Source organism: Haematobia irritans, chromosome 5 (genome assembly GCF_050003625.1).
Source record: "Haematobia irritans isolate KBUSLIRL chromosome 5, ASM5000362v1, whole genome shotgun sequence".
Taxonomy (NCBI): Eukaryota; Metazoa; Arthropoda; class Insecta; order Diptera; family Muscidae; genus Haematobia; species Haematobia irritans.
Genome location: NC_134401.1, coordinates 117,671,736 through 117,699,216, shown reverse-complemented (window position 1 = coordinate 117,699,216; position 27,481 = coordinate 117,671,736). Strand labels below are relative to the sequence as shown.

The following is a 27,481-nucleotide window of genomic DNA, read 5'->3' as shown; positions in this document are numbered from 1 at the left end:
TAGTCCAACAAGTGTGTATGTCGGAGATGACTGGTCAAACATAAAAGGTTTCGAATTGTCGGTATGCACATTTCGTACTCAAAATATTTTAAAAGACCCGAAAAAATCCCGGGATTCTATATTTGAATGAAATCCCGAATGACATCTTTAGATTAAACCCATTGAACCCATTGAAAAAAATCAAAAGCCGAACAATAGAATTTAAAAATTACAAAAAATCAATTTTGATTTGTTTTAGGGCAAAACATCTATGTATTTATTAGTGAAAATACAAGTTAGGTTTTTCAAAACTTATGAATATTGTATCCATGGACCATCTACATCGATCGAAGGCTGGTTTTGCCATGTCGAAATTTTGATTATTGTACTTAACAATTACAAATTTGCAATGGAATTTTTATTTGAATTTACTTACCATTTTTGCTTTCCTCACAGAGTCCAATTTAAAGAATTTGAGATTCTTATTAATAACAAAGACTTGGCGTCCTGAAGCATTTAGCTTAATTTCATCACGATCATTTATAATATATTTCTCACCACCGGGGCACACCAAAGCAGAATTACCAAGTCGTTCGGGTGGTCTTTTGGACCAAAAACTATTTAGATCTACAGTATTGGGAGATATATCGGCGGAGTTACTTGATGCACAGGTACCACTGCTAACACCACTAGACGGCGTTTCGGCGTTTGTTGTTGGTGTTGAGAAATTGCCACTAGAGCCACCTGCAATAAGAGCTTTTCGTTCCTGCATCAAACGTAATTGTTCAGCCCTTAGACAAGCAGAACGTTTATTGCGTTTCAAAAATCTCGGTTTACGAGGCAGATGTAAATCCTATAGGAATAAGCAAAAAATGTGAAGAAATTTTTAAATTGTTTTGTGAATTTTATAAAATGTATATACAACAACATTGAATTCGATCTTTTATAAATCATGCAGTACACAAGAAAAACTAAGGAAATAATAATCAAGATCACAATGACATATTTGACAATCCCCTGGTATAGGGATTTAAACAACGAAAGAGTGAGAATTAGAAATCAATCGGTTGAGTATTTCATGACAAGTAGGCTGAGAAGCGTACCAGGTCAAACATTTTAATGAACTTTGTAATATATAAACTAAAACATATGTGTAAATGAAATGTGAAAAAAAAACAATTGAGTTAGTTATTAATGATACTTTCCTTTCAATAGCAATTATTTCAATTTATTGAACAAAGGATTTAACAATGGATATTCAAAATAAGGTAGTTTTCTATGGAATTTGCCTTATAATTTCAAATATTTCATAATCCATGGAAACCATTCGAAATAATGATCACACATATAACTGGGAATTTCATTTCCATTTCTATTTATGTAACTAATATTTGATTTTAATAAAAGGCGATGTCTTTTTAGTGAATCTACCTTATTAAGTCCATCCTATAACTAAAAACTTTAAAATATACAAATAATTGCATAGTAATTACTTTTACAACATTAATTCAAAAATTATTTGAAAAAAAAAAACTACAAGATAATTAAAATTTTGTTAATATGAGAAAGAAAAGGGATTGTGGAATAAAAGATATATATTTGGGGAAGAGAGATTCATAATTATCGTATTTCGAACTTCAAAGAGATCGCAATCATCACATAATACAGAATTGTGTAGGGAGAGTCGTGCCTAAGTCTAGAGTGACCGATATTTAGAAATATTAAGAGGGATGACCCTTGTGTCATATTTGAAGAAGTTTATTTAATAAATGTAAAAAATTTTATTTTCAAAGAAATTTTTTTTCAAAATTTTGTCAAAATTTTATTTCTATAGAAAATTTTGTCAAAATTTTATTTCTATAGAAAATTTTGTCGAAATTTTATTTCAATAAAAGTTTGTCAAAATTTTATTTCTATAGAAAATTTTGTCAAAATTTTATTTCTATAGAAAATTTTGACAAAATTTTACTTCTATAGAAAATTTTATTTCTATTGAAAATTTTTTTTCTATAGAAAATTTTCTCAAAATTTTATTTCTATAGAAAATTTTGACAAAATTTTATTTCTATAGATAATTTTGTTAAAATTTTATTTCTATAGAAAATTTTGTCAAAATTTTATTTCTATAGAAAATTTTCTCAAAATTTTATTTCTATTGAAAAAAAATTTTTTTTCTATAGAAATTTTTTCAAAATTTTATTTCTATAGAAAATTTTCTCAAAATTTTATTTCAAAAGAAAATTTTATCAAAATTTTATTTCTATAGAAAAATTTTGTCAAAATTTTATTTCTATAGAAAATTTTGTCAAAATTTTATTTCTAAAGAAAATTTTGTCAAAATTTTATTTCTAAAGAAAATTTTGTCAAAATTTTATTTCTGTGGAAAATTTTGTCAAAATTTTATTTCTATAGAAAATTTTGTCAAAATTCTATTTCTGTAGAAAATTTTGTCAAAATTTTATTTCTATAGAAAATTTTGTCAAAATTCTATTTCTGTAGAAAATTTTGTCAAAATTTTATTTCTATAGAAAATTTTGTCAAAATTTTATTTCTATAGAAAATTTTGCCAAATTTTATTTCTATAGAAAATTTTGTCATAATTTTATTTTTAAAGAAAATGTTGTCAAAATTTTATTTCTAAAGAAAATTTTGTCAAAATTTTATTTCTATAGAAAATTTTGCCAAAATTTTATTTCTATTGAAAATTTTCTCAAAATTTTATTTCTAAAGAAAATTTTGTCAAAATTTTATTTCTATAGAAAATTTTGCCAAAATTTTATTTCTATTGAAAATTTGTGTAGTGCCTATTTGAAGAGAAATATTTTGAAAATCTATCAAAGAATTTTACCAATCCACCAAACAGTAAAAAATCTACAATTTTTGGTAGAATTTTATCAACTGTGGCAACCGTGTTCAGGGTACGACCACATTGAGCAAATATTTGGCAGCATCCCATGTAAGCTTTAGCCGTAGTTTGTTCCCAAAATACTTTTAGGTTGGTTTACGCTTGTTTAGCGCCTTCGCTCCATTGTTCACATGGTAAAAGCTATTTATTGTAGTTGGCAAGCATGATATGATTTTTGCCCACTCCTAGGATATTCTGCTTTGAGAATAGGAAAGTTAGGTTAGGATAGGTTAAAGTGGCAGCCCGACTAAGTTTCAGGGTCACTTAGACTATTCAGTCCATTGTGATACTACATTTACTAAAAGTACCTATTACATATGGGCAGATTGAGAATAGGAAAACCCAAATACAGTTTTCGGTATACAATTTTATGCTACTACTACAGTGATTGGATACATTCGCAATTTTTTAATACCAAATACTCTGTAATTTGCTGAAATTGCTGCTCTTTGAAACTGAGTAAAATATAAACATTACCTACTTAAATCTATTTTTTTTTTTATGTATTCGAAATAAGAAATGTTTTCATTCATATATTTCAGATTTTACTTTGGATTTAAATTTTTTTTGTCGAAACAGCAGAAGAGTAATTGCCCTGTTCCCGTAAATCTCCCGTTCGATTTACGGGAACATTTTTCCTTAAAAAATGAAATATTTTAATTAAAATGTTTTGTAGACACCATATTAAGGAAATTACAGCAATTAGAATGTTAGAAGTGAGTCCCAATAATAACAAAAATCGCCAATTTGACTTTTGATTCGCAACTTTTTCTTTCATATTTATATTATAAAATTAATGTATGTCGTCCCGAATAGTATTCACTACTGATAAGATTATCACTCTAAGGTTGACTGTATAGAATTTATGGTTTTAATAATTTATAAATCTCTCTTCTTCTTCTTATATAAACTCTTGGGTAATCCCTTTTCTTTTCAACTTACCTTAGGAACGTTTTTTCTCTAATATTTGATTTTATATCAATAATTTAACATGCCTCCCTATCATGAGACCCAATTTCAAAAGATTATGGAATAGCAAACAACAACGGCTCTTCTAAATTATTGTGTGTAAATTAACTTTTGGTTCATTTATTTGTTTAATTAAACTGTTCATAATAATTTCTATTAAAATTGATAAGAATGTCAATAGCATTTTAATTACAAATTATTATCCAGAAAAAAAGACTGGCGTCTTTTTCCACTTTAGAAAAATATTTAGTTTTTTTTTGTTAATTATTTGCTTAAAAAATCTATTTACAAATATTACTAGGATCATTCAATAATTTACGATAAAAACGAAAAAAAGTCTAACATGTATTTTATATAACTTTTTTTTCTTCATTTTGTAAATTAAAAACATTGTTTACAATTATTATTCATTTCATGGTAAAAAAACTAAAACAATACACAAAACTTGTGGTGAGGGGGAAAAAAGGAAATCTTTACATTATTGTGTGGTGGTTAATAAAGAGTGATGTGATGGTATGCATTAAAGGTGATTTTCATGTATGATGGTGGCAGTTGATAGTGATTTATAGTAGACCTTTGTTGCAATTTTGTGGATGTTATAGCAGATGATAGTTTTATATATTTTGTTTTATTTTCTTGCAATACGAGATTTCTTAGTCAAATTCTACATTTGCTTGATATCAAAAAATGTATTCTCATCGCATGATGGTGGTTAGATTAATTTTAGGAAAAAATTATTGGGATTTTCTCTACTATCTCAAAGATTAGTTTTTTATCTTTTGTTTTGTTTTTTTTTTTAGTATAATTTTAATTTAAGCCTTGGGTTTGACCTGGTACGGAGAAAGAATCGAAAAAAGAAAAATATTAGAGAAATGCATAAAAAGCATTAATTAGTGAGGTTTTCGTTTGAAGAATAAATTTTGATAAAAAGCAAGAAGTCTATTTGAAAATTGGAAACTTGAAGCATTCTTTTCAATATATACTTGAAGAGAGACAAAGTAAAAAAAAATAGAACCAACAAAAACTATAAAAAAGTGCGACAAAAAGGAGATAATAATGAAACGAGGAACAGAACAAAAATAGCATAAACGTAAATCGTATTAGCGAAAAAAAAAAAACATTCCCAATGAAAAAAGAAGAATATAGTTTTATATAAATATGGATTTTATACAGATGTGGATAAATATACATCACAATAAATAATACAATTCGCAATTTTGTGGAATTCAGAATAATATCAATTTTTCTGAAACAGCAAAAGTTTTGCTGTTAACGGAAAGCAGTCGTTGTTTGCTAATAAAAAACCAAGTTTCCAAACCAATTATCACAAAACAAGCTTAGTTTGTCAGAAGAGAACAAACACAAAGTAATCCTGGGCGGATCGTTGGCTTTTTATGTAAATTTGAAACTTAAGAGTAGATAAGACCATATCTTTTTTGGCTTTAATTGTTAACCCTTAAATTCACAAGATCACCGATTCCTTCAAAGATAATATATGTAACATGTAAAATGTTAATAAAGATCCCTTCTTTTTTTTTTCAAAATAGACAGTGTGCTTTTCTAACAGCTTTTTCCCGCTAGATCTGCCAGGACAAAAAATAATTTCATGGTCTTTTTAGGGGTTTTTAACCTCCAGAATAAGGTTTCCCGTATAGTTAAAAGCTCAATCCAAACATTAACAATAATTCCCACTGATAATATTTAGCATATTACTCGCATTTATTTTTAGCCTTTTTGGGGGAAAATCTAAAGGTTCTTGATGAAAAAATGCCAGCAACGCTGTTCTCTATATATCCGATTTTATGATGTTTTATTATAAATTCAAAATGTTTAATTAATTGTAAATTAACCCCACACGTGCGAGTTTATACAATATCGTTAGCTTAATGTGTAAATCGATACGACAATTCGTTTATGACTAAATAATCGGTAAATGTGTTATCGATCCCATAAACATGCAGCAGTATCGATTATGCCTTCCGACTTAATTTATGTGACCAATATATGGGATATGTACGACACGACCACTGTCGTCCGGATAAACTTATATAGTCTGCAAGGCGAATATGACGCCTGTACTTTTACTGTTACTTTTCAATTTCTTCATCACAGCTGATTAATTTACCAAGACGAAATATTTCTTTAGTTTAGTGCCGCGACAACAAATTTGATATTAGATATTTTTAAAATAAAAACAAAATGCAAAAAAGCAAATTTGTATCAGTGTGCAAACATTTTTGTTCGTTTTCAAACGCAAACGGTATGGTTTTGGCTGGGGGGTTCGGCATCACTGTGGTAACACCATAATATATTCTACCACTTATATGTAACTCTTTTTCCCAAACGAAATCACTATCATGTTGTTCTTAACACCCGATTGACAAATTTTCCCGGAAAATTCGAATGAATGCATGCATTGATAACCCAGAAAAAAAAACGTCGCCAAAAAAGTAGTGAAAATGTTCTTTTTGGATCCAGAAGTGGGGCAAAATTGAATTTAACATGAGCTTGTCATAGGACGGATGTCCACCATTTCAACAACCATTGCAATACATTAGCATCACTTATTAAGGTGTGATGCGAATTCAGTGATTTGGATCTGTGTTAAGAAATTCTGTGATATTTTGAGAAATAATTTTTAACAATTTTTATGATTTTTATTGCATTCTAACGCTTGTTACGAACGCTTGACATCAAATATTTTCAAAAATTCTCAAATTTTCTAGAATAGATTTAGATTTTTTCCGGCAACATTTAAATACTTTGTACTATTTTATTAGATCTTAATCTGTTTTTAACCTATTTGAAACAAACAAAAAATAAATTTCCCATGGAATATATGATAAAAGTGAGTTATAAAAAAAATTGACTCAAATGAACTTCCTGTGCAGTTAAAATAAAGAACATCTTTGGGAACACATTTTTGGAAGTGCTTTTAAAGTTGTGCCTTTGGAAGAACTTTCAATTTTTTTCTGGGAAGTCTTTGAAAAAATCAAATGAATTCAGGAATTTTACTATACCCAAAGAAGAAGAAAAATCTGCTAAAACTGCAAAACGCGAAAGCAGTAGCTGTTTGTTGAAACAGCAAACACTGTCTGCCATTTTTTACATTTTAAAACCTGAGTTTTATTATTAGCTAGATGGCTACATAAATATAACAGTAGACTACGACTGTTCTGGCAAACGCATTCGCAAAAAGTTTACGAATTGTTTTTTTTTCTGGGCGTGTTCCGGCCATCCGAATACACAAATTTTTGCCGAATTGAAATCACTCGTTCTTTACGGCTTTTTTTCATGACAATACGACAAAATATGTCCAAAACCAAAAGCGGTATAGGTTAAAGTGGCAGCCCGATTAAGATTCAAGCTCACTTAGACTATTCAGTCCATTGTGGCAGTATAATAGACAATATGCTTAAGATGTGATTTGTACCAATCAAGCCCACATTCGAAGTGTATTTCTTGGTCAAATTAATCATTTTCTAATACTCTGTATATCAAGATTGATTCTATCCACTAAAGTAATGAAGCGTTTGGCAAACACGAAAACTACTCTGTGTGCAAAATGAACCCATCACCAGAGAGTAGGAAATACAAGATAACGAAACTGCGTCAGTAGGTGGCAATCATGTCGAAAATTTCTCCAATATCATGCAGTTTTTGTGGGCGTTTCTCTCAAATGTCATACAGTTTGCGTCGGCGCCACCCAGTTCTGGTCTCTGCCGGCTTTACGAAACATAAGAAAATAGGATTTAGAGAACCTTCTTTGTAATAACAAATGTTATTTTTATAAATGTTTTCATTTTATTAACTTTTTGGCAGTCAATTTGAAATTATAACTGCCGATGTTTCTATAGTTAATTTATCAAAACAGCGCTTCGACCGCAACATCGGTGATACCAAAAGATGCGGTTATTGTGCGACATCTATACAGTTGACATTTGTTTTCTTTGCAGAAGAGAACTTTTTGTCCTCTTGTATTTCTTTGTAAGAAATATTAAGATTAACGAAAGGTTTCTCTACCTAAATGCCTGATTAGCCAAGAAAACCTTACATATAATATAGTTGCAAAAAAATTATTTGCATACATTCAGGTGCCGAAATGTTTTTAATAGTGTGCAATTTGGCAATGCAAAACTCAATGTGACTATACAACAACAAAAAACCTAATTGAAGTCTGAGTCACAATTATATAGAAACAGTAGTCCAATAATGTAAAAACAAATTGTATATTTGAAAACTTTACTTATGTAAGGCACACATTGGTTTGATTCATTGAAATTAGCTTGTTGTAAACTTGGAATGATTTCGAAATAAATCAAGTTCATAATTATGTATAAGATAAATTAAAATAGTAAAACAAATGTGCTACTTTACTAAACATGTATATTTTATATCCAAATCTGCACAAAGAAATTATATATCCGAAACTTTCATTTTGTTTAGAAAATGTGTTTTGTGAGACTTACCAATCCATCTTCATCCCATCTTTCCGACTTGATTTCGTTGTTGATGCTTGCATCCATATTTGACACAGAGTTGTTATTATTGGAATTTGGTGAATTGGCATTGGTTGTATTATGGCTATTATTTGCAGATGAGGGATTTGCGAGGCGGTCAACATACTTAGACCATGATTTCACTTTATTTACAGGTTTCTCACGTTCAGTCATATCATCATTATCGGTATCCAATAGTTCAATAGTAACACGACAATCAATTTTATACTTTATATGTAAAATAAAAAAGAATGTCATGATTAAATATAGTTCACTGTTATATCGCATAGTTTTGTGTGGATTAAATTTGATCCTCCTCTTGGCTGTACTTACGATATATATTTTAAAACAATTCTCTTCATGCAATATATCCTCGGCTTTGTGTTGATATTGCATTTCAGCATTAAATGTCTTATGAGCATTGCGACATAACCCGCCAGCGGCACCTTTCTTTTGCTCATGATGGTACAACTCAACGCATTCCAATGCTGTCCTTTCTGTGACACAATTCTGCAATTGTCTCACAGCATTCGATACAACTTTATCCAGAGTAAATGATATGTATGCATGAATGCCAAACATTTCACGCATTTGATCCTCAAAAGTATTAGAATCCATGTTACCATCTAGGACATTCTTCAACATATCCAAGAACGTGGGATAATAGTCTTCAACGGCAACTTCGGATTTTGGTTTCAGTCTTAAGGCTTGTGCAATATTTTCACGGCGATTTTGTTTATATTTTTCTTCTTCAGCTGCAATAATTTGGGCACGTTCATACATGGTGCGCAGCCTTTCACATAATATTGCGTGCAGGCGGAAGAACAAATACCAATTATTATTGGCAAAGAAGAGGGTGTAGGCCTCATCCTAAAAAACAAAACATGAAAAAAATAGTAGGTTTAGTAGGTCTTTCATGAGTATTTTAGGATATCTCTTACCAAGTGCTTGCTTATAGCATGCGGGGGAACGGGAATATCTGTTGATGGCATTTCTTCATCCTCTTGTTTTATTTCGGTTTTAATTGCATCAACTGTCGCAGTTGTTCCTGTTGAGGTCGAAACAGCGGTGGCAATTGTTGAAGCTGATGACGACAAGGCATTTGTTGGAGCGGTGGAAACTGAACATGTGGCTGTTATTGTTGTTGTTGTTGTTTCAGCATTTGTCTTGGGATCATTGTTGTTTGTACTCGTCTCTGATGTCATCACATTTGCTGATGTGCTGCTTGTAACAACGGTATCGCTCAAACTGGATGTTGCACTGCTTATTGCGCTGGTGGTTAGACTATTTACAACAGTTGTATTCGATTCTTTTAAAGTATCAATAACGCCACCCTTTGGATCTGTATTTTTATCACTACCACCGGCTGCTGCTGCTGTTGATGTAACCGAGTTCAATGAAGACACTGTCGTAGATGTTATGGCAGATGTGGATATGGAAGAGGAAGCATTGGCGTTACTCATCGCAGGCGTAGTATCTGACGTCAATGCATTACTGGCAAGTGTGGATATAACCTGATCTTTCGAATCCAATATCTCACTCTCCGTTTTTATAGGAGTGCCTGACGCAGATGCGCCAACACCAGTTGCCGCTGCTGATGTCGATGATGTTGCAGGTGGAGAATAGGTCAGAGACGTCGATGATGAAGTAGAGACACCGCCTACTTTATTCTTATCTTGCTTACAAGGCGTAGAATCCACATCCATTTTATCATTATCATCTAATAAAAATGGGAATACTTGAGAGATAAAAAAAGACGAAACAAAAAGCAAGGTGCAAGAAGAGACGAAAAAAGAGAAAGTACATGAGATAATGAAGCATGCAAATTTAATATGTAAATCAGTAGACTTATACGTAATCTCGTTCAAAAGTAATTCACTGTGAGGAACCAGGGATAGTGAAAGGGAGTTGCACTGATTGTTATTGAATTGAAGCAAGTAAATTTCATAAAAAGCTACAGGTAATCCTCTAATGCCCCAATTTTTTGGCCAGCTGATTAAATATTTACAGCCTGTTTCTGTATGTCGAATGAGCTCTGTCGATCGACTAAAATGGAAACAAACAGCTGAATTTATAACCAAAAAACAGCTGTTTCTATGCATTTCAGTCGATCGATTGAACTCGTTCGACATACAGAAACAGGCTGTTAATGTTAACGAAACAAAAGCAAGAAAACTAAACAAGAAAATTTTATACGGTAAAATTCAGTATAAAGCCCCTTGAACAGTTTCAACTAAGTTTTCTTTTTCTTTTACCCATTTTTGTTGTCTTAAGGTGTGTTTTACTAAAAGCTTCCTTATTTAATTAATTGGCCATTAGAGGGTTAATTCATTCATTATAGTAAATTAGATTCTGATATGAAAAAAAAAGATTGGCAAACAAATAAAAATCCGATTTCAGATTATAAGCTTATAAGAGCTTGACGGAAGCTAATCTTTTTGGCCGAAGGCGAAGAGGAATCTTTTAAAATATGTAATTAAAATATGTAAAAAAATTGTGTAGTTTTGGAATCCGTATATGGCTTTGCGGCTTGGATTCGCCAAGAAAAAATAAATAAATAAAAAAAAAAAAAAAAAAAGTTTCGAATGGTTTATGTTAATATACATATACTTCATTTAATAAAAACGTTAACAAATTAATTCTGTTAAGTTTTGGAATGCTCTTGCAGAGTTTTAAAACTTTCAACATTAATATTTTTTACAGATTTTTTTCGAAATGTAACACAAGAAGAAATACACAAAATACCCTTAATTTAATCGCATTTAATTCAACTACTTAAAAGCTAATAAAAATGCAATGTTAGTGTAAAAAATTCTCTAAAGGTTGGGATGGACCTTAATTATATTATCTACTTCCGATTGCTTCCTATGGAATATTAAGGAACTTGATAAATAGAGTCATTGAAAAGAAAACGCCAGATACAAATCTATACACGACTGACTGTACATGTTTCAGTTCGGGAGAATGAACCTTTCCGCAGCCCTTAGGATAGGGCTAGGATAGATAACTCAATTTTGGGTACTTTATGCTAACTTCTTATGGAGAAAACATGCTACGAATTGTCCTCTTACAAATTGAGTAATTTCTCTACTATGGTATGTGTTTACTTCCATTAGTTATGATTTTTCTAGGATTGTAATTTTTTTTTACGCAAATATCAGTAATTCTTTAATTCATATATTATACCAAATTAAAAAAAAAATAAAAGAGTCGACTTCATCATTTCTCGATTTTGGTTATGATCCATACGTTGCACCAAAACGACGACAACTACAATAAGTAAGACATACTTTCAAAGTTTATCAAAATTTTAATAATTTACTATACTAACATCTAATTAAATAAAATTGCAATTACTATTTCGAAACAGAAGACTACAAATTAAGGAAATGTAAACAAAGTTATTTACTTGAAACTTTTAGTTAAAACACACATACAAAAAAAAAAAAAAAAAAAAAAACAATATAAAATATTTACCATCTTCTCTTTCATCATCACTTAATGGCTGTCTTGTCGAAAAGAATAAATCAGGCACAAATTGTCTTAGTATATGCTTGATTTTGGTTTTCTCTTGCTTCTGGATGCCAGTTTGCCGTTTTACATGGTGTATCAATAGATTTGCAGCATCATCCAATATTGTTTTATCTTTGTATGGTAATGTCAAATGGGGACCACTTGAAGATTCACCATTTTCATCCTCCTGATCATGGCGCTAAGTGATGGAAATACAAAAACAACAAAACGTAAATTAAAAGAAATTAAAAAAAAATTTTGGATTTTGAATTAATTACCTCATCATAAAGAGTTTCAATTTCATTGAAGAGACTTTTCGAACGTAAAGCTTTCATATCATTGGGTTTAAAATTGATTGATTGGTGATCCAATGATTTCAAATAATACTTTTCATTTTGCTCTCGCCATTGTTTATTAAAATTCTGCAAATGGATAAACAACACAGATGTAGTAATAGCGGTTCACTTGCTTATTGATACAAGAAATATCTGTGTGTGGGAAAAAAACTAACCTTTTGAGCATTTCTCCATTCTTCTTCTTTGACTTTTAGACGCTTCAAAACTATGGGAACAGCCACTGAAGGATTCTTCTTCAGACCTTGTATTATTTCACCGGCCTTTTCTCCATAAATCCTGTATATGGCTCTTTGGTGAATAGTTTGTGAAGTACCTCCCAACGAATCATCGAGGTGATATCTGGCTAAATCTTCTGGAGACATACGTGACATTTTCTTTTGCACACCCTCCAGAACACGAATCGTGGCGCTGTTAGTTTCTATGACCACATCCAGTTCGAAACGTTCATCTTCAGTTCTGTGAATATTCCTTTCATTTAGAATTTTTTGTTTTAATGATTGGTAAAAATTATAAAAGTGTTCAAAGCAAGTGTAAAGAGATTATGGATGACTACAGAGATAGGAAATGTAGTATATGGGGAGGAATTTCTATGAATGTGAATGAGAGAGCAGCCCATGTTCAAGCTTAATTTTGTAGTATATAGCTTAAAATGTATTGACTGAAAATATCGTTGTTTTTTAAACAACATTACAAGGTTATTTTAAACCGTTTGCAAAAAAATACCGTCATAACTTTCGATAACTACGAGTTTTAATTTTTATACAACTGGACATAGACATAGGAGATTTTGGGGATTGGCTCTTTTTGACTAGCAGTTCATTTATGATAAATATACCAATTACACAAAGGTACTTTCGGTCTTTACTGTTAAACCACCCAAATATGTTCTTCTGATCAATTAATTGCATTGTTTTAAGTACATTAACTGAAGACTAGCAGTCTAAATCAACGGAAACATAGCACTCATCAAGACTATTGCCTAAATCTATTTTTGATTTATATGTGATGTTAGTTGAGGCCAAATTTGGTAAGCGCCTTCATCCGTTATGCATTAGTTTCATTCCGGTACAGTTACATTTCTTTCGCATCGTCAAGGGACGGAATAAGAAGACAAATTGAATAAATTTTCATGTTAGCTTGATATCGAGACGATTAACGTCCAAAAGTATGATTGTATTTGTAATTCATTGTTATTACAGCTTTGTGGGCATAGAAGATTAAGGGACTTGTTCAATTGAGTGACTATAAAGATTATTTTGACGATTTTCCATAGTGTTGACTTTGATGATTTTTATAATCAATCAATTTTCGGTAAAGTATCTGGCAATAATGCCACATACTTTGACGGTGGTTTGGAAAGAACATTATTTCCAGAGGTATGTAATCATATCATATTTGATTTTAGTTATGAAAACGGGAATACTTATTAATCTTCCAAAGCTACATTATTTTCAATATGACGAATATATAAAAATGTAGTCATAAGCGTTGAAAAGGCATAGTTCGCATTTTTACATTTCATCAGTTCTTTTTTATTGAAATTGATACATAAAAATGTTTTGAAAGTAGTATTGTTCAATAAAGAAAAATGACAAGGATGTAAAAATCAATAGTATTATCAACGCTTTGGAGTACACTTCGATTTTTCCATGTCACCAAAAACTCCAAAAACTGACTTAGCGAGGTTAATAAATAGGAAAATTGTAGACTAAATAATAGTAATTTTTAAATATGTACAAGTTTTCAATATAAGTTCAGGCCAATCTCTGATTGTATTTCGCAAACCGGACAAAGCCTTTCAATCCACACAAATTAGTATTAAAAACAATAATAATAACAATAAATTAAGCTAATTTTTGGATGATTTACATCTAAAGAAAACATGATTATATTAATATATCACAAACCTGTAAATTGTCTCCTCAAATTGTGTTTTACGCGACGTAACAAATGTTGAATCTTCACTGGCCCATGTGGGGAATGATACCCATTTGTCATTAAGAACTTCTCGACACAGTGCTGTACGACCTGAACATTTTTTCGGAATTGTCGATTGAGGTAATGCACAATACGAAGCACCCAAACGTTTACATGACGCCAAATCGATTTCTTGATGATGATCTGTATTTTGCAAGCTATTTTGGCGATCATTTAGACTTCCGTGAGCCGATGGGCCAGAACTGCTATTTACAGCATGTCTTGCAGCCCCTTGCAATGGTATGCTTTCCAAATGGCCGGTGAATCCACACGTTGAACCCGTCACTTGAGATACTGGTGGGCCCAAGAAGTCCGTAAACCATCGGAATAATTCAGGAAATTTACTAAGGAACGGTGTAACCAATGTCAAGAGATCAGTCTTCGAAACAATTTCTTGTGTGTACAGGGTGAGACAACGCAAAAAGTTTTCATAAACCTCAGGATTACGCAGAGATTTTCGTACTTTATCAAAGAAGGCTGCATCTTGAATACTGCACATACGAGACGCTTCAGAGAATGAAATGTCGCGACATATGGGTTTATGCCTCTTTGTTGGCGGTACACCCAAACCGCCTACTCCACCCATGTCATCTACGGCATGTCTACGTGAGCCCGTATGTGGCATCTGATTATGATAGGAATTGGCTGGAGATGGTGCATAATTCAAATTGGAAATATTTGGAGATCCTCCGGCCAAATGCTGTGGCAATCCTCCTGGAGGCATATTTGATGGTAATCCACTGTAGCTAGGAGATTTTTTGGACATACTACCGCTCATATTACCCATATTATGACCTATGTTTGATTGACTTGTTTGGTTATGGGTATGATGATGGTGTGAGAGATATTTTGGTGTTCCGGTTACTACAGAGGGATGATGTTTATTACGATGTGAGTCTTTGGAATCGAAAGTTCCCCGTATATTACTCGTAGCGGAATTGCCGCCACTTGGTATATGATGTGAACCACCGCTTTGATGGTGCACATTGGCATGTACATTTCCGCGGAAGTCTTTGTCATACAAAATGTCATTTGCACTGGAAACGCCAACACCAGGTGGCGCTCCACCAGTACTGGTATCACTGCTACGTCCACTACTTATAATGTGGTTTTGTTGCGTGCTTCCATAAGGTTTTAAGCTTACACTGGTATTTACCGCTGCCAAAGCTGCCGCATGAGCCGTTGTACTGATTTGTGAAAGAGTAGCACCACTACTAAGATGTAGAGGCGATCCTGCAGCTGGAACACCAGCCGGTGACATGGTTATATGGGCTCCACCACTTAAAGCTGCCGTTGTTGCTCTCTTATGATCATTATGAGATTTTGTCATATATTGTTGGGCCTGATGATTTGTGGCATCTGGTAGGAATTGACCAAATTCCCGTAATAAGTCTTCATCTTGGCCGAAAAGTTTTGCCACTTGTGTATAGACCTCCTGTTCTGTAAGTGTTTTACCTTGGTTAACACCTGTTGAACCCTCTTTGATGACTTTTTGTTCCTTTTGATAAGTGTGTAAAATCTCCAGGAATTTTTTGTACTTCTCGGGTTGGTTTTGGAAACGATTCTAAAAGGATAATAAAGATACAAATTATAAATGTTATACTCTCGTATATCATGATGATAGATAGATTTTCGAAAATATTTTATACACACCTTGATTTTATTGACATACGTTATGGCATGGTTGAATTCGACTGGTTGTTGTGGCGCAGCACCTGGAGTGGGTGCACTTTCGCCCATCATCATTGATTGATGGGCTTGCGACATGTGCAGTAAGTTATGGTGGACTTGAGCTCCAGTTTGGGGACCCATATCGTTTAATGAGTTGGGCGTGGGTGGTCCACCTACAACCATGCCTCCAGGGGTGGGTGCATTAATATTGGTGGCTGCAGCAGTAGCAATCGTTACACTCCTGTCCCGGTCTCGAGAATAATTCTGAGGCATATTCGTTGGAGGGACAGCATTTACGGATGCAACCGTCACTTGAGCTGGAGCCGGCGAAGCACTGGCATGTGGTGGCACATGTGTTGGAGTATGGCCACCTCCAGCAGCAGGACTTGGGGACTGTTGTGCAGGTGTGGGGGGTTGTAAGGCATGTATAGTGGTTTGGGAAAGCGAAGTGCCGCCATGGGTCATCAAATTGACTGCGCCCGTCGATGTACCTGTTTGCAATTGATGTACTGGGGCATTACTACTCCCTATTTTATGGCCAATATTCATTGCTGTGCCAGAAACGGCATGAACGGTTGTGCCGCTACCCGGTGCTGATCCTGGAGGCGACGGCATGGATACGACTGGCACAGCTGTTCCCAACTCATCAGAATGTATTTCAATTTTATAACCCGGTGGTAGGAACATATTGAATCCATATATTAACTCCGTATGGCCCTTAAATAACGTAGACACTCGCTGAATGACACCAGGTGTATCTATGCAATGTGACTTGAATTCCTTCATGATGTCAAGGAAATTATTATAGATTTGAGGTTGATCCGCATATTGGTATTTAACCTGATCCAAATAACTGAGGGCATCTTCCACTTTAAGACGAGGTGGAGCCCCTGGTTGTCCGGGTTGTGGAGTTGACGATGGGCCCGTAACTATGGGCGTTCCCTGGCCACCCCCAGGAGCCGGTTGTACCATGGTCTGAGATGACGATGAGATGTTGCTACTTTGGGTAGTGCCACTTATAGTACGCTGACGAACAGAATTTGTTGTTTGGGGTACAGTCGGATTGGTTACAATGGGGACGGCGCCAGCTGTGCCACCTGTTACATGTATTTGCACCGCTCCATCAGGCCCTGTTTTTAAAGTACCGCCGGTTGGTATGGAAGAAACATTATAGGCTGCAAAGCAAAAAAACGAATATAAAGATTATTTATGTGCAGTGGTTATTTTTATTTTTTATGTTCGAAATATTTTAAAATAAGGCGTTTAGTTTAGTTTATTAATTGTTATCGGAATCTGTCTGTGAGTTTTTGAAGCTTTGGAAATATGAAGAAGATCGACTATTTGACGCTTCCAATGCAATCGACTTCTGCCTTTTGTAAAGGAGGAAAAGTTTTGGGTAAAGTTGACTTTGACTTTTAAGCTTATTTAAAAAGTAAGTGATGGAGTGTTTTTGCTATCAAATGTGTAATAGTGATTGCTGTGTAATATCTAAATATATCCCATGAAAGGATTCAATATGTATTGAAAAACGAACTTAAGGTAAAGATTTTGAAGCACACGGTCTTGCGCCGAAGAAAAAAATGTTAGAATTGAGAGAGTAAAGAATTTGCCGCGATTGCAGTAAATGATGCTCGCGTTTTCTGATGAGACAAATTGCACAATTGAACTATTCATAATTGTTGTAAGCGCCAGATGGCAAACTTAATGATTTTTCTATGTCGGTTATTTTAGAAAGGATTGATAAATTTTACGAAAATGGGTCTAGTACCGGCCGATTTCGTACGTGCTGCTTTACAACTACCTTTTTACCAAACCAAATCTATAGTTTATTTTGTTGTATTGAGACCTCAGACAAAGATTTTGATCTTTTTTAGTAACTTAATATAGTTTTTCTAGATTTACACAACACAGTCGATTGCTGGTATTTAAAGCTTTTGAAATAGAACTTGCGCGAAATTTACAAGATACGTGGTTTAAACTGTTCGCCATACCCACTGAACTGTCATTCCACATTTTCGTTTAAAGTTAGACCTGACGACTAACTACAAATATTTTGTACGTATTTTAGTTTCTTTGTAAATGTGAATTATACTTACAAGTCGAATATTGGACAGTTTGCTGCTGGACAACTGTATTTGCATTAGGTCCACCGCCTCCAGGAGTTACAACTGTATTTCCACCAATTTGTGTTATTCTACTTCCAACACCGCCACCTACGGTGGCTGCATTGCCATCGTTATTACCGCCAGCACTGCTGTCAGCGACAATACCTCCACTTGATGTCTTCAGATTTGTTGCTGTAACTGGTGTTGTTGATGGTAAATAAGCTATTGTTTGAGCACCTCCATGTTGAGGTGTTAAAATACGATGGTGGGCAATGGATCCTGCCGTTGCTATATTACCAGTTCCCAAACCAACACTTAATGTCGTGCCACCGGCTGATGCGTGTGTGCCGGGCACCATAGTGCCTATGTTTATGGCCCCTGTGGTAACGCTGGCTGCACCAGCTGTCACAACATTACCTCCAGAAGCCGTACCTCCTCCCCCTCCACCGCTACCGCCCACTCCACCTGGACCGGGCCGTGCACCATACTGTACTTCTTCACGAGTACGTTTCATCATTTTTAAAGGTTTCACTTTTGTAGTTTGTCTTTAAAACTGTTGAGCCTTAAAGTTTCTTGGTTTCAATTCAATTATTTTTCAATATTGCCGTAAGATCTTTACAGCGGCTTATGTCGGATAATGAATTTAGTCTTGCGGTATGGGTATTTTCTTTGCTAACTCTACTAATGTTTATGCTGTTTTTTATATTCTTAATTAGTTGTGGTATACGGACGTACCTATAGATCTCTAACGTTCATACCTTTTATCGATTACTGTAACTTCTGTCGATGTATGGTGTTGTTGATGGTATAGTACTTTGGGTTTTTGTAAATTGTAATTACGCCGTTTTCTCATTTGATTTTTTTGCATTTTACACTTTTTTCTAGTGTATGTTGTTCTGGAGATTGATATTTGTTCCACTTAGTTATTAGTGAGTTTTAAGGCTTCACTTAGTACCCTTCAATCTATTATGATTAGCGATGAGTATATTGCCACTGTAAAGAAAATTTGAAATTATTTGTCATTAATAAATCTATTTTTTTTTTACAAAAGTTAAAAAGTTTAAGTTAAATTGGTCTAAAAGTTTTGAAAAAAAAAAAAACATAAGTATATTTTGGGTGGGGTGAATATGGTTGTTCGGATTAGCAGATACGAAGTATTATCAAATTCACAAACTTATTTGTTAAAGGTATATATTTAAGTGTTTAAGTTAAGCATATAAAATTTTGGTGTTTTTTATTCTCAAGTGAACAAAATATTTGTCGATCACAATGTAAAACGTTATAAGGACACTGGTAGCGTTACCAAAAACTATGGTGGTGACGTACAAAGAATATTCGACAACGCCCCCTCTGCATACAAAGGTTCGACCGAACACCAATAAGTTTTTGAGCGATGGTAACATTTCTGTGTGTATCGTTAGCCGTTCGGACTTGGATATAAGGAGGTCCCTTGTCAGTGGGGTTAACATAGTATCGGGCAGCACTCATTGATAAGGAAGAAGTACATCATTTGTTATATCACAATGAACTGAATAATCTAAGTGAGCCTGAAATATAAGGCTGCCACTATACCTTAACGATAAACCCAGCCAGCGTTGCCACAATGAATTTTTATTTTGGACCAACATTTTTCCAAAATTGGTACGAGCGGCCCATTTTTCCAAATTAAATTAATAAAAAAAAGTGCGGTCCACTTTGGATTTAGTGAACTGCCTGAATTTATTCTGATAATTGGTTGATAGGTTTGCTGCAAGTAGAGGATGCTGATGAGGAATGTGGTAATTCCGAAACGTGCGTCCATCCAACCATCTTGCAGTCTATAGGGCTTTGCCCAAATAATTTGACAAACATTATTTTCCTCTGTTGGTTAAGCTACACTTGTAGTTTAGTCAATGCATGGTTTTAAGCTGAAATCATAAACAACAAAATTAATACAAAAAGTTAAAATTTTTCCAAAATTTTGACAAATTTTTATTTCTATTCAAAATTTTTATTTATTTCTATATAAAATGTTGTCAAAATTTTATTTCTGTAGAAAATTTTGTCCAATTTTTTTTTCTATAGAAAATTTTGTAAAAATTTTATTTCTATAGAAAATTATCGCAAAATTTTATTTCTATAGAAAGGTACCGCAAAATTTTATATCTATATAAAATGTTGTCAACATTTTATTTTTATATAATTTTTTTTTCTATATATAATTTTGTCCAAACTTTATTTATATAGAAAATTTTCTCAAAATTTTATTTCTATTGATAATTATAGGAAAATTTTATTTTTGTAGAAAATTTTGTCAAAATTTTATTTCTATAAAAAAATTTGTCAACATCTTATTTCTATAAAAAAAAATTTGTCAAAATTTGATTTCTGTAGAAATTTTTTCAAGATTTTATTTCTATTGAAAATTTTTTCAAATTTTTTTTTCTAGGAAAATTTTATTTTTATAGAAAATTTTGTCACAATTTTACTTGTATATAAAACGTCGTCAAAATTTTATTTCTATATAAAGTTATACAAAATGTTCTTCCTATACAAAATTTTTGCATAATTTTGTATCTATACAAAATTTATTTTAAGTTTATTTCGGTACAAAATTTGGCAAACTTTTATTTCTATACAAAATTTTGTTAAAACTTTATTTCTATAGAAAATTTTGTCAAAATTTTATTTCCATAGATAATTTTGTCCAAATTTTATTTCTATAGAAAATTTTGTTAAAATTTTATTTCTATAGAAAATTACCGCAAAATTTTATATCTATATAAAATGTTGTCAAAATTTTATTTTAATATAAAATTTTTTTTTCGATATATAATTTTGTCCAAATTTTATTTCTATAGAAAATTTTGTCAAAATTTTATTTCTATTGATAATTATCGGAAAATTTTATTTTTGTAGAAAATTTTGTTAAAATTTTATTTCTATAAAAAAATTTGTCAACATCTTATTTCTATAAAAAAATTTGTCAAAATTTTATTTCTGTAGAAATTTTTTCAAGATTTTATTTCTATAGACAATTTTGTCAAATTTTTTTTCTACGGAAAATTTTATTTTTATAGAAAATTTTGTCACAATTTTACTTGTATATAAAACGTCGTCAAAATTTTATTTCTATAGAAAGTTATACAAAATGTTCTTCCTATACAAAATTTTTGCATAATTTTGTATCTATACAAAATTTATTTTAAGTTTATTTCGGTACAAAATTTGGCAAACTTTTATTGCTATACAAAATTTTGTTAAAACTTTATTTCTATAGAAATTTTTGTCAAAAATTTATTTCCACAGAAATTTTGTAAAAATTTTATGTCTATAGAAAATTTTGAAAAATTACCGTTTGGTCCGACCATCGGATCAAATTTAAAAATTAATAATTAATAATGTTTTGGACCAATTTTGGTCCGATCGAACCAAAATGGCAACCCTGAACAACCCAGCATCAAAAGAAAAAACATGTTCCGCACTTTATTTCGTCCACGCATACGCCGTCCAGATTATAAGTTTAGTATGATCGGGTAAAAAACGACTTAAATGTATATATGTGTAAAAAAAATGCAACTCGAGTATTATTCAAAGCAAAAGTTAGTAATATCCAGAAATAATCCCCTTTTTCCTGAAATTAAGGTAACTTTCACACATAAAATTGGCCATTGATTTGGTAAAACTTTTTCTCAGCTATAAGGCTAGCGTTTTGCATGTAGGGGGTAGGGGTAATTTTATCAACTTGGAAAATTATTGATATGCCTTTTCGGAAAAATCTTATCGATATGCCTTTTCGGAGGGCGAATAGTAAGTGGATTATTACAATCTGTATCTATTGAAATATATGAACTTTACTCCTCAGTTCTTTGCCCGAGACTTATAATATGAGCAACAATAATATACGCTCTACACATTCTTTATATTATTGCAATTTTTTGATTCCACTATAACGCGAATTAAATTCCAAAAATTACTTTTGTTCATAAACAAAAACAAAGTAGAAAAATTAAGTATAAAAATAATTAAGTAAACGGCGCAAAAAACTAGTGAACTTAAATGGAGGTGGAAAAGAAAGATATTTAAACATAGAATCGAAACACACACACACACACACTGATATATGTATCTCAATAGCACCCATACAAAAGCAACGGAAAAAAGCGCGCAAAGTGTGACTAAATAAATATCTACATGTTTTCATTCCTCTGTGCTCATTGGATGGACGGATGACTACTAGTTTGGTATGGCTTAATGTGTGATTGCGTTTCTACAATATACAGATGTATTGGAGTGATTGTGGGGAGAAGTCTCTTTTGGTGTCTCCTTCAAACTAAATATTTGCTCTTCATCAGTTTTTGGAAAATTAAAGGCTACAATTGGGAAACAAAGTGCAGAATCAAAAAGAACTATTCATTTTTTCCAATTTGAATCCATGGTATCTTTTGGATATGAAATATCTTAAAGTTACGCTACAGCAACACATACATATGCACGCACATGTGTGAAAATCTTGTTAGTTGTCTTTTATTCATTTGTGAATCGTGTATTTTTTTATGCCATTGCTGTTGTTGCTTCTCAGAAGTTTTTTGTTTTTGTAAACTGTACCAGTGGATAAGGTATGACGGCTGATACAATGTCTGTGTGTGAGCGTGTATGTACGACGTACGTAGTACGTACGATGCCAATGAACAACAAAGCAGAAATAAATTTTACTTACATACGTCGTACATTTAAAAGATGTTTTTACCGCATACCATGCAAGAGAATAAACCCCTCTGAGAGCAAGAGAACGAAACAGGGTCAAAATAATAGTGGATGGTTGCGGCTGGGAGAGTGCAAAATACAGAGAGATATAATTGCAAAAACAAACAGCCATTGACATAAAGTGTACTGAATAGAATTGAAGGGATGTATTATAAATTATTAAGCAAAACATTATTGGAAAGTATTGTATTTAATATCTAATATTGCCAAATAGAATACATTAAAAAAATACATGAAATTATGGTTTATATTGTCAACCCTTCAAGTGACAGTATTTTGAAATTATCAAATATATTTAGCCAATGATATAAATAAAAAATTAACCAGTATTTCTTTTAGGCAGAATTGTTATGAAAAAAATGAAGAATAAAATACTGCTGGAAGATAAAGTATCCTTAATAAGTGGCGGAATCCAAATTTGGGATATTTATAAGGAAAAAATTCACTTTTCTATTTTTTTTTTTAATTTTTAAAAAGTCAACATACCCGAATTTTTGTTTAGCTATGCGAACTGCGGGTTAGCAAATGTATGAAGACATATATTTTTAATTCTACATAGATGAATAATCGGTTTCAAATGCAGTTTGACAGTTTCGAGGAAATAAATGAATGAAACAAGAACACGATTAAGGCAATTTAGTTTCTTCGAAAAGGTGTTGCCCCATTCTTACTCTATTTCTTCCCTCATTGCCCCTACGCCCAAATTACAGTCTTATTCCGAAGGTTTTAATTGATATTTTATTTGGGTAATCATTAATCAAAAAACTACAACAAAGTCGTGCAAAATATGAAAAAAAAGTGCAATTAGATTAGAACTCGTCATTACCTATTTTTCACAATTATCCATTTTTGCACAAAATTTGAACATTTGTGGGGCACAAGATAATTTACAAAAAGAAACTTACAAGTTCATATTTTCACAAACATTACGCCTAAAACAGCGCAAAATATGAAAATAAATTTTAAAGTAATTTGTGGAAAATTAACAAAATTAAATCTAAGAAAATTATTCTTCAGAACTGACACTACGTGTGGCCACCGTAGTAGAATTCTATTAAAAATGGTAGTTGTTTGGTAGAATTCTTTGTGTTTTGGTAGATTTGCAAAATATTTACCTCGAACGAAAAAAATTAAAATCAGAATGATATAAACAATGCCAGTTTCCACAATATGCATATGGAATAATAAGTAAGAAGATATCTAGTAGTAGTAACTGTGACTTAGCTACGAGAAATACAACCATATCACAGGCAATCAAAGGATAAAAACAAGAATTGTTACCAAGATCCATCATAAACTGAGTAAACATTATATCGATACGTAACCTTGAGTAATGTAAATCTATCATCCTTGAGTAATTACACTCAGTGTCTGTCCATAACCCTTTTATGACCACAATTTTCAAACGTATCGACAACAAATAAACTAAGCCAAGTTATTTCCATATTATTACTAAATAATTTTCATTTCTTTTTTAATCAAATCCAATATTTCAGGCTAAAATAATTTAGTTTTGGAACAAAGGCCGACCCTCAAAACTATAAAAATGTATTATTTATATAGGCTTACTTTCAGAATAATATTATTTAGTTCCTTAGTGGTAGAGTTAATACATCGGATTAAATCCATAGCTTATTTCTTTGTTTTGAGAGCATTGAACCCTAAAATTTGGAGACGCGAATAACAATCAGTTCAATCAATTTGTCAATATTATTAGGTTCTTCTATAAACAATAATTTAGACTTAGTTATTAGAATAGCTAACAATACAGGGAAATATAAGAAAAAGTTTGCTAAACAGAATTTTGGGGTGCATTTGGGTGAGTGAGAGGGAGTGAACTCCTTAGAGCAAAGGGCAAAAACCATACAAAGCTTAAAATATACACATATAGCTAAAAAATATATAAATACAAAATAGACAAGGAGCAATGCAATAATATAAGATGCAACAACAATTTTTGTTTATTATTATTGCTAAAAATGCCGCTGCCTACCAACTACAAGAGAAAAAAATCGTTATAGGCACATACTCATCAAATATTAAGTCATTTCAGTGCAAATATGCATGTACAGAAAGAAATACATCGGAAAATTCTGCTACTCACTCACTCGCATATCAAATAATGAATGCGACAACAAAAACAAACAACGCAACGAACCACTATACACGGTGGGGATTGCGGCCCAATGCAAAAACACTGGGGTCCAAATTAACGATATGAAAACTAAGGGAAGTGGGGGGTCATCTGTCAAAGAGAGAAAGAGAGCGAATGAGAGAACACAGGTCGACTTTCTTATATTATAACAAAAACAACTAGAGAGCAAACACGAAGTGTGTTCACACACAAATACTCAGAGTTCACCTCTATTGCACATCATAGAAAAGTTTATATATGAAAGTTCTCTTGATTTTGAATTTCTGCAGGCGGGAGAGGTGTTTTTGTGTATTTTATTTTATGATGAAGAGGAGAAAGATGCGAAGAAAAAAGACATCCACGAACGACTACTAAAAACGACGTATATTAACCAATTGAAAAAATGACCTAACCTAAAAATATATACTTTAGTATTTTTTTATTTCGCGAAAAGAAAACGAAATTTGGACACATTATTATTGCACAATTTAAAGAAAAACATGCTATATCCACAGATTTTGTATGAAAGTTAACAATTTGAACTCAGATTCAAAAGTTTGAACAGAGTATGGCGAAATTTTTTCACTTACATCAGCAACAGAGCAAACACTAGATAATATCACGAAATATAGATATGGCTGGACGACAGACGTACTGATGAAAATTTTTCTTTTTCTTTATATTTTCACATACAACACAAATATTAAATTCGCATTTTTTAATACAATTTTGCCACAAATATCATGTACACAGATGCAAACTAATATTTTCCACTATTGATTGTTGGTTGCTTTTCAACAAATTGATGTAGGAGATCTACCCCAATATCTGTATTTCAATTTGAAATTTTCTTCTTTAAACAGATTCACATTAGTTCATTGTTGAACATTTTTACTTGTCATAATTTGTGGTATGGCTATATTTGCCTTTTACAATTCTAGTAATTTTTTAATTAGAATTTTCACACTTTTTTAACGAGAAATCAACTTACACATCTGACTACTACCGCTAATATTTTCGATTAAAAAACGTATACACTGCCGCCGCTGACGACAAATGCAAACCTTAAAAAATCAACTAACGAATACACACGAAGCAATCTAGAAACGACTGACTGACTGTATATAATGACTTTCGGCTATGTTCAAGTTGAACACAATCATGAATATACACATAACTACAGATGTAGATACCTCCACATTGACCGTGACAGGCCATACGAATGAAAGCCTTTGAATTGTCATATCATTTTATTGCACAATTTATTTTTTTTTTCGTTTATGAATTTTGTTGCAACTTAAGCATTTGCAACTTGCTACTATAAATTATTTCAATACATATTTAGGGCCCTACAAAAGGCTAATACTTTTTACTGTTCTCCACAGTCTTGATGGGGAGATATAATAAAAAAAAACGCCAATGGCTACACAAATCCCCACACACAATAAGCAACAATAACAAACCTTATACATATTTCTCGAACCAAGAGAGTTGTTCGGGAGATAAAGAGAATAAACATTTTAGAGATATTTTTCGTTTTGAGAGACAACACAAAATAATTTTGGGGCATACGAAACCAGGTTACGGCAAGTCTCTAGTGATGCCAACTCTTGACTAATAAGCGAGAATATTTAATATATGTACATTATTTGTTTTTGCTACAATTAATAAATTATACACTTCCCTGCCAGCATTTCAAAGTTCGATTTTATCGCCATCACTTCCTAGACTTCTCTCCTTCCTGACTCTTATAACAATCGCCAACTATGATGGGGAAATGTCTAAAAAATATTTGAAAGTATTTTGCAATCACTATTGTTAGAAGAGCCATTTTCATATTTTGTGAAACACTAAGAGTAAATAGCTTCTTATAAATTATTTGAAGAAAAAAAATGCGCTGGAAACTTTGTTATTACGCTTAACATTTTGAAAGGTATATTGGTAGAAATTTTCGAAACGGAAAAGTGGTGATATTTTTTAAAACTTGTTTCAAACATACTGCCTTGATCAAGGATAAAAACACTGACACTCTATTTATATATCGTATACGACTGGGTATCGGAACTGGAAAGTGCCGTCTAATTCAAAAAATGTCCAGCAGGGTTATTACATCAGACGGTGTTATATTGTACTACCAAGAAATTTTAGTTCTCTATAGCTATTGTTACTTATGAAAAGAGCAATTATTTGTAGTATGTTTACTCACGAGAAAATTAAATAACTTTAGTATCCTAAAATGCTCATAAACTTGACTTCCATTTTCCATATCATTAATAATTTATACTTTAACCCATTAACGCCCAAAATGAAACTGCCAGACAAAAATTGATTTAATGGGTTTTTATTAACTGACAAACGACTAAATAAAAAGATTTATATAAAAAACTGAAACTTTTTAGAAAAAAGGGTATCCCAATGGGGACATTGGGCAGATTGAGTATGAAATCATCCAAAAATCTCCATAACCTGGTAGTACAATTTTAAACTTTTTAATAAAATAAATTTAATAGTTTTATCTACAGTTTATTGAAAGGACACTTGTTTATCAAATGCGACCAAGTGTCTTTGTTTATAGATCAGATGCAGTATAAAGCTGTCATAAAATTACAAAAATAAGGGGTAGCTCA

The 27,481-nt window shown here is 32.1% G+C and overlaps 1 protein-coding gene across 5 annotated transcripts in view; it reads right to left on the bottom strand.

Moving 5' to 3' along the window:
* The window catches only part of Sin3A (SIN3 transcription regulator family member A), a 47,158-nt gene that overhangs the window by 1,295 nt on the left and 18,382 nt on the right, over nucleotides 1-27,481 (bottom strand). Inside the window, exons 1-11 of one of the 5 annotated variants that reach the window (XM_075312465.1) lie at nucleotides 25,445-25,787; nucleotides 17,966-18,967; nucleotides 15,852-17,044; nucleotides 14,129-15,762; nucleotides 12,377-12,689; nucleotides 12,144-12,287; nucleotides 11,830-12,064; nucleotides 9,294-10,090; nucleotides 8,686-9,222; nucleotides 8,323-8,580; nucleotides 416-832 (exon numbers count right to left, since the gene is read on the bottom strand). In XM_075312465.1, coding sequence (XP_075168580.1) covers nucleotides 416-832; nucleotides 8,323-8,580; nucleotides 8,686-9,222; nucleotides 9,294-10,090; nucleotides 11,830-12,064; nucleotides 12,144-12,287; nucleotides 12,377-12,689; nucleotides 14,129-15,762; nucleotides 15,852-17,044; nucleotides 17,966-18,491 — 6,054 coding nt within the window. In that variant the 5' untranslated portion in view covers nucleotides 18,492-18,967; nucleotides 25,445-25,787. Of the gene's footprint in view, nucleotides 1-415; nucleotides 833-3,943; nucleotides 4,684-8,322; nucleotides 8,581-8,685; nucleotides 9,223-9,293; nucleotides 10,091-11,829; nucleotides 12,065-12,143; nucleotides 12,288-12,376; nucleotides 12,690-14,128; nucleotides 15,763-15,851; nucleotides 17,045-17,965; nucleotides 18,968-25,444; nucleotides 25,788-27,481 lie in introns of those variants that run through there. The other 4 variants (XM_075312464.1, XM_075312467.1, XM_075312466.1 and 1 more) reach the window with 4 other exon arrangements.